This window comes from Physeter macrocephalus, chromosome 6, assembly GCF_002837175.3.
Source record: "Physeter macrocephalus isolate SW-GA chromosome 6, ASM283717v5, whole genome shotgun sequence".
NCBI classification, from domain to species: Eukaryota; Metazoa; Chordata; class Mammalia; order Artiodactyla; family Physeteridae; genus Physeter; species Physeter macrocephalus.
The window spans coordinates 2682293-2690951 of record NC_041219.1 but is presented as its reverse complement, the minus strand read 5'-3'; the positions used below and the strand labels follow the sequence as shown (position 1 = coordinate 2690951).

General features: G+C 40.7%; 1 protein-coding gene across 1 annotated transcript in view; it reads right to left on the bottom strand.

The window, feature by feature from the left end:
* Positions 1–1090: 1090 nt before the first annotated feature.
* The window catches only part of IRAK3 (interleukin 1 receptor associated kinase 3), a 46900-nt gene continuing 39331 nt past the window's right edge, over positions 1091–8659 (bottom strand). The window contains exons 9-12 of the mRNA XM_007126269.2: positions 4617–4815; positions 4220–4282; positions 3961–4125; positions 1091–2024 (exon numbers count right to left, since the gene is read on the bottom strand). Of these exons, the coding sequence (XP_007126331.1) occupies positions 1509–2024; positions 3961–4125; positions 4220–4282; positions 4617–4815 (943 nt within the window). The 3' untranslated portion in view covers positions 1091–1508. The remainder of the gene's footprint in view (positions 2025–3960; positions 4126–4219; positions 4283–4616; positions 4816–8659) is intronic.

The following is an 8659-nucleotide window of genomic DNA, read 5'->3' as shown; positions in this document are numbered from 1 at the left end:
GATGTCATGCTGCTGGCTTTGAGGATAGAGGAAGAAGCCATGAACCAAAGAATGCACACAGCGTCTAGAAGCTAGAAAAGGCAAGGGAACGAATTCTACCCTACAGCCTTCAGAAGGAATGCCAAGGACTTCTGACCTCTAGAACTGTAAAATAATTAATTTATGTTGTTTTAAGCCACTAAGTTTGTGATAATTTGTTATAGCGACAGTAGGAAACTAATACAGGAGTTTACCTTCTAGGAAGAGAGATATGATAGCACAGTCAACTTGGATATAATTCAGAAAGTGACAAATAGAAAACAGAAATACAAAGAAATTGCTACAGATGATACAAATGAACTTATTTACAAAACACAGATTCACAGACACAGAAAACAAACTTATTGTTATCAAAGGCGAAAGGGGGGGGTCAATTAGGAGTTTGGGATTAGCCGATACGAACTACTATATATAAAATAAACAACAAGGTCCTACTGAATAGCACAGGGAACTATATACTCAATTTTCTGTGATAAACCATAATGGAAAAGAATATGAAAAAGAATATGTATATATGTGTATAACTGAATCATTTTGCTGTACACCAGAAACTAATGCAACACTGTAAATCAACTGTACTTCAATTAAAAATCTTTAAAAATGGAAAAAAAAAAAAAAAGAAACTGCTATGGAAATGCTGATAAAGTGAGTACTATTGGCTGGAAAGATTAGGAAAGCTTCCTGGAGGATGGCAGTTATGGCGGGCCCTGAAAGATTGGGTAGGATTTCAAAAGGCGGAGATCTAGTAAACACCAGGAGTAAAGGCACAGAGTTGGAATCAAACAAAAAACTGACCTAGGCCTTTATGACCAGCCATTTTCTTCGAACAAAAATTGCTTGATTAAAATTTCACACATTCTACTCAGGATATAATAGTCTCTATGTAAAAAAAATTGTAATAATAGTCAATATTATATGAGATAAACTATCTTAAGAGTTTAAATACAGAAATACAGATCTTGGGCATGTCATGGCTCATGTTCAGATAGGCAGACTTGACAGGCATGAATAGAAATATACTAAGAGTTGACTGAAATAAACAGAAAGGCAATTCTTTAAAAAGGTATGGTATCTATTAACATTTACAAGTTAGACGTTTCTGACAACTTTCGCAAGCAAGCTAAACCAAAACAATGGAATCCAACTGAACTGAATGTACTTGGCAGACTGGAGGCTCTGAGGATTCACGTGGATGTTGATGGAGAAGACATCTGATTGTTTTGTTTGTCTGAAGTCAGAGTCTACGATCTTAAGTAATTCTGAATGGTTCTAATTTAGTCCAGGTTTGATCATGAGGCAATGATCGTGTTAAAACAAAATTTCAAGCCACTCTGTTCTACAAGTTGGAAGGAATGGAATGGAATTGTTCAGATCATTGATCTGCATAACCCAAATTCACCATCAATCATCCTCTTGGCACTACCGATAAAGACAATGTCTTCCCAAGATGAGACCTGTACTCAGGTGCCTCAGCAATACTTGCTTTCTTCTTTATCTTCTGGTGAAACTGATGCCTTTTTGTACTGTTCACATTCATTCCAGGAAAATTCAGAGGAACAGCTAGTTTCCACTGGCATGCTCCTGTAGGAATGACCTGGAACTTCCGCAGAAGGGTCCATATTCACACCAGAGGCCCTCAAGTCCTGGGATGGAGCTGCATGCTTTGGAGACCCACTTTCTTCACAAGGAGAACTGGGCACATTGCAAGTATCCTCATTCCTCCCACTCCGTGTCTTTCTGTCAAAGCCCAGGAATGTAACCTCAGACTGGCTGCATTCAAAGGGAGTTTTCTGAGTCGTTCTCCCTTTTCTCCAACCTTTATCATGAGGCAGCAATGGATTATTCTGGTTTTCATCATCTTCCACTGGAATACTTGGTACATTATCGAAGAACAGAGGAGAAGGACTCCTGAAGGACTTCAAGGATGTGGGAGGATCTTCCGCAAAATACAAGCTGGCTTGAGTACTTTCAAGAACAGTTAGGACCTGATTAACCAAGAAGCCAACACACATTGAATGAAGTCTGAATAACCTCTCCTTTTACCATTTTTTTCTGTCTACCTATTAAGGAATATTCTCTTATTTTCATGAAGTAAGTTCAACTATAGAGTTTGAAATGAGAAGGAATTGAAGATTAGCTAAACTCCTTCATGTTAATAAGTTAATTAAGTGACTTGAAGCAAAGTAGAAAAGAAATTGATTATCAAGAGACCTGACTTTAGGCCTAGATTTGCCACCAACTACTTTGTGACCTTGGATGAATCTCTTATCATTGTTTACTTCAGCCTTAATATGTGGAGGACTGGAAGGGGTCAGGGGATGGTGAACCCAATCTACAGTTCTCAAATGCCAGACTACCTAGGGAAGCTTTCTTAAAATACAGATCCCTTAGCCCCAACCTGAAGACGGTCATTCAAAAAATATGGACATGGGGGCCCAGGGATCTGTATTTTAAAAGCTTTGCAGTTGATTTGGATATGCAGCTGAATTGAGAATCATTAACCTGATATAAAATAACATACATTCACACACACACGTAATTAAAAAAATACATATAGAGAGCTTTATAATTTACAAAGTGTTTTCACACACATCACCTCATTTAACCTGCACAAACATAAATATCCTCACTTTATAGATGAAAAGGCTGAGAGGCTCAGAAAAGGCAATCACTATCACTAGCCAGTAAGGAGCAGACCTGTTGCCTGACCCCACGTCTTCTGGCTCCCAATTTCACGTTCCCTCCACTGTATATCTCAAAGCTCCTTTCTGGGCCCAAGACTGCAGGTCACACAGCTCTTACTGGTGGTGTCAGGCCTAGAACACAGCTCTCCTGACTCCCAAGCCAATGGTCTTTATATTCTGATTATGTCAACTCCTTGTTTAAAACCCTTCCATGGCTCTACAACAGACTTAGGATGGAATCCAAATTCCTAGAATGGAATTCATGTCCCTCGATCACTTGGAACCTCCTATTATTTTAAACCCGTCCAGCTTTTGCTCTCCACCATCCCACTTCCACGGTGCTAGACTATCTGCAGTCTTGGTGCCAAGGAATCCACTGCACCTCTGAGCCTTTGCAGGTGTAGATTCTCTCCCTGGAATGTCCTTCCATCCTTAATACCTCAATCCAACCCGTTCTTCAGATCATAGCTCAGCTATCACCTCCATCAAGAAGCTTCCCTGACTTCATAGGCTGGGACGTATTCTGACTCTATGCTCCCATATCGGCCTGTGTTCTCATCTATCATCATGCTTATCTTCTGGTACCGAAACTTCATGTTTATAGATCTGACTCTCCCTTTGGACTGTGAGCTGAAGGACAGCAATTCAGTATCTTGATCACTGTTGTATCACCAGCACCTAGTCCAAAGTCTGGCACGTGCAAAGCAGGTACTAAATATTTGTTTATTGTAAACAAATAAATGTCTAGATGATTAAATTGATGGACAGATGAGTAAATTAAAAAATCAATAAGGGAAATACATGCTGCATTTAAAAAAAAATTTGGCTGCACCACGCAGCCTGTGGAATCTTAGTTCCCCAACCAGGGTTTGAACCCAGGCCCTGGCAGCGAAAGCGCTGAGTCCTAACCACTGGACCACCAGGGAATTCCTGTATGCTTCATTCTTAATGGACCAGATCTCTTCATGAATGTTGAATAAAATATTCTCTCCAAATTAGTCACTTATGTCTTTTCATTAAATTTTTTGTGGTTGCCCTGGTCCCACCCAGTAATACCCTCTTTCAGAGTACCAAACGATGTGACTTTCTGATCTGGAAAAGCTATCTATTAGGTGAGAAGTCTCTGTTGGGAGCTGCATTTGTCTCATTGATATTCACATAGATACACAATTTATCCAATTTAGATTTTCCATGGTTCCATGGACTCGGTTTTTAATAAAACCATGGGTATACGCACTTCATCCATCGAGGGTCTTAATTTTGCCCGCGTTGCAGCACACTGGCCTGCCAAAGAGAACAGCTTGGCGGAAAAATTCCGAGGACAGGGATGTACTTTCTTATCTAGAAATGAGATACATGAATCGAGGCCTCTCTTCTCCAGCAATTCTATAAGGAGATCCCTCTAGGAAGAAAAGGAGACAACCTCATCATTGAGAGCTCAGAATCTATCCGAAAAGTGACCAAGAAATAGGCACAGAGATGAAGGCAATTCTTACCAGCTGGATATGCTTTGGCTCATCTAACACCACTTTACAACCTGTCAGAACTTCCATTATTACCTACAAGGAATATATAGAAAGTCAGCTACATGATATTAATATTATACACATAGTAATAATTACTAAATTATTATAAATATTATTAAAATATTACAAATATTAAATATATACACATAATTAGTCGTGACTATTAACCTCAATACTGAATACAGTTCATTCTAATTAATGACTTTACATTTCATTACTTGATTGATTACACAAAATTAATGTATAAGACAATGAGTAACAGAAAATCAATAGGTCTAAAAGCCAAAGCCTTTAAAATAATTCTTAGAATTTAGTGTATTCTTGGCAACAAACTCTTCTACGTTGTTAACTGGTAGTTGGTACTTACAATTCCAAAGCTGTAGACGTCTGTTTTAACAGAAAGTTTGCCCTGTCTGATATACTCTTCTGGCATGTACCACAAATGCTTACTGCTGCCGCTGGTCATGTTTATGACAGAGCTCTGAGGTTCTAGGTGGGGTCGGACGTGTGCCATGGCAAAATCAGTTAGTTTGGGTTGAAACTGATCATCCAGAAGTATGTTTGCACTGAAATTGTGATCAAGGGCAAACAAGACAAAGACATCATCAAGGTATTTCGAAAACAGGACAAGCTCACCATTATATCTGATCAATTCCAAGTAAAGCCATATGTTATTTTCCATGAACTTTTTAAAGGACATTTTCTCATTTTTCTTAAAGTATAAATCCAAGTGTTGTATAAAACCTAAAACAAAAACCTGACCGAGGAACAGTAGACAGGCATTTCAAATTTACAGGCACACATATGGAGTTGGTGGATAAAGCTGATGCTTTGTCAACAGGAGAAACTAAAGTTAACCAAAGCAGCTTTCCTTGTGTTCTTCTTACATGCATGTAATGAGAATATTAACTGAGTTTTAATCAGATTATAATTAAGTGTCTCATGTGCACAGGGCTGTGCTGTGGAATGCTTGGCTTAGAGCTACTGATCTGCAGTACTTTGAGGAATCTTTGGTAGCCCCTGCCTTCCTAATAACCCTATTTCGTTGTTCTACCTCTATGGATTTTTTGTCTTTGAGTCTTTTTTAAAATATAAATATCTGCAGAGGCAAAGGCAAAGTGCTCAGAGTCAGTTTTAGCTGCTTGGCACAGAAAAACCTTAATAGTCACTTAACATCTTAGCTGAGAATAAGCAGCAGCTTCTTTTATCTTTGAAGGGTGGTCTTAGCAGGGATGGGAAATGATAAGCTTTTCACAGGGCACACACCTGGGAGCAAGGCCCAGCTCTGTCTCTTCCTGGCTTTGTGACTGCCGGTGGGTTATCTCACCCTGTAAGCCTCAATGTCATCTTTCCTCACATGTGAAATGAGGAAGAAAATAGAACTCACAGAACTGATATGGGGCACATAAATAGCCTGGCATACAGTAATGCTCAATACTGGTAGCTGAGATGAAGATTAGCAACCCCTCATAAGACAACAGATGGATATTGATAAAAGAGGTGGGTGGATAGTGAGAAAGTCATCTACTTTTCCACTTTACTTAGGGCTATCTAGAGCTTGCTTTTCGTCCCCTGAAACCAAAGCTTCCAACAGTAGGCCTGCCCATCCAAAATGCCACATGGGATATTTGTAGTAAAAGTGGTAATAGCTATAGGATAAGAAGAAGAAATTCTTAGTCTAGAACAAATATTGGATCTTATGAAAGTTCTAGAAATTCTTGCTGTCCCTATACAAGTAGGCCCACAGGCAGACCCTAGTTCTAAGGTCTGAACTACAGGTCTTATTATGATTCAGAGTATTCAGAGTCCTAGTTCTATTTAGAGGATTTGATGCTAATGTCTTGAGAATTCTAGTCCAGACTTTGTCTAGGACTGAGCTGACAACAGACAAAATGATGGGACTCCACAGGGCCCTTTAAGGATAGAGAAAGATGTGCTCTAAACTTTATTTCACTCTCCCTCCTCTAAAGGTGGCAGGAGAGTTTCAAGGTCCAAAGAGCCCACCTTATCCATAAGCTGAGGGCCTTTACCTGTTGCGTGATCCTTGTACCTACACGGAGAAAGTCAGAGAAGGCCTGGCTCTCTAGACTTGTATCAGTAAGGACAGTCCTCATTATTCTGCTTGCCTGGTCTTTTCTCCCCAGATGTTTCAAACCTGGAAGTTTCTAAGGCTAGCTGGGGTCTCGCACAGCACCATCTGTGTTACCCCTTACCCGTCCTTCCGTTTTCTCAGTTGGAGAACAGTGGTAGCTACCCTGAACCTCTGAATATGGGGAATACATTAGAGCCAGATCCTACCTTCGACCCTGCTCTAGATAAGAACAGACATTTAGTTCTTAATGACTTCATACGTGTACACTTCACTTGTTCAGATCAAGGCTGGGGCTTCCAGAGATGCCCTGATCATTTCAGAGTCCCAGGGCATTTAATGCAGGAGTTTGCCAGGTGTGCCAGGAGGTGAGGTGGGCAGAGAGTTTCATTAACTCTCATTACCAGGACCCAAGCTTCTGCCACCCTGAGAGCCTGGCTCTCTTCTGCCCCCCTGCCCTACCACCACCCCCCACCCCGCTTTATTTCAGCATAAGAGGAGAACAGCAAAGATCTGAATGCCAGATCTTCAAGGTCAAACATCTCATCCTCTTCTTCCTCCACCCTAGCCTGAAAGATGGTATAAAACCATAACTTAAAAGAGAATGCAAAAAGCTGAATTGGTGAAACAGAATTCCTGAAGAATAGGTCTTTTCTAAGTACAAAAGGAAAAAAAGAAACACCACCACTCATAATCTAATCCATTTATTTGATCCTCAGAAAAACTGGGGAAGTTTTCAGCAACTGGTGACTCATGCTTCTGTAAGAGTTAGGCAGAGGTGAGCTGAGTAACCACAGCATTACACAGCATTACACAATAAAGGACTCTGGGTTACACAGAGGACTTTGGGTCAGTGAGAAGCCATCAATAAGAATGTGAAATTGTTCCAGGGCATGGCATTTACACTGTGAATAACGAAAGTGTAAAAGACAAATTGTTTACCAGCAGACTTTAGTGTACAACATAAATTCTGAGTCCAGTGATTTACTATGTTCTAAATAAAGGTTGATGGTAGCTGAGGAAGAAGGATGTTCTCTTTCAGGAAAGTGGGAACTGCAAAAGGCCCTTCAACAATCAATTGTAGCTGAATTCTTTCCCTTCCTTCAACCTCAAATAGAATGTTCAAACATAAGGTGCCTTCAGCTACCTTGCAGTTCAGCTGAATGCACTCACCCTACAGGAGTAAAAACAGACTAACAAAACAAAGACAACATAAACTAACTAAAATCATGTAACAACAGAATGCAACAAACAGATGAGAAACGTCCAATGGCCCAGGCCTTCAATTTAGTGCTTCTGCCGCCATTTCTTCTCTTCTCTCCCACAAGGCTACTTACTGTAGCAGAGAGACCACCACCTCTCTAGATAACTCTTCTAGCAGGAGGACTAGTAGTGGTACATTAAGGTGATGGGGAAAATCCCACACAAAGTGGTAAATTTGTATTCTGATTCTGGGGATGTTACTTCATCTCTCTATTGCTAGGGGTCTCTAGGACCATTCTTTCTGGGTACCTTTTGCTCACATTGTCTCCTAATTTAAAGCTGAAGCCCTTGGGCCTTAAATATAAGGCAAGATGATACACCTAGATTGTAACGCAGGATCTGCATTTAAGTGCAAATATGTTTGCCATGTAAGAGCAGGACTGGTTTTTAAAAATCTGTATCTATATTTTGATTTTAGGGGGAGTTGTTGGTGCTCAGTAGCCCAGTCCCTGAATACCTGGCAACTCTCAGGAAAACTCTAGACTTCACTTAATTGGCCCCAGAGATAAAGTGCACCCAACTGGCTCTCCATGACAGCCTGAGCCAACAGGACAGCTTGCCGTCTGTGTCACTGCTGTTGCAACACTAAGACACCCCTCACCAGATGTCTTGCCTTCCCTCACCAGATGAGGGAAGACCCAGTTTCTCCGACAACCTGCAGATTACTGGAAAAAGGCATACACACCCTCTCCCACTTCAGCATGCAGTGTATCTGGCCTCAAATGATGCGAAGCTGAAACCCTTTACGCCCCTCTTGGATTATACAGCTTTCCCTTTCTTTCCCATTGACCTAGGCAGCACTCAGAGACAGCATTATGGCTTGTTTTTGCTTTATTGGTGTCTTGTGAGTCCTAGGCCCAGACAATAAGGGGTCTTCCTCATTTAAATGTGAAATTTCGTCTCTGACCAAAGCAGCACAACTTCCGTAAGCCTCAACTTCCTTGTAGGTAAAAAGATCTGATAATGCTTACCTCACAGGGTTGTTACAAAGACTAAATAAGAAAACATAAGCAGAGTGCCTGATTTCCAGGGAGAGCCTCGAAACATGCTTTCAAGGA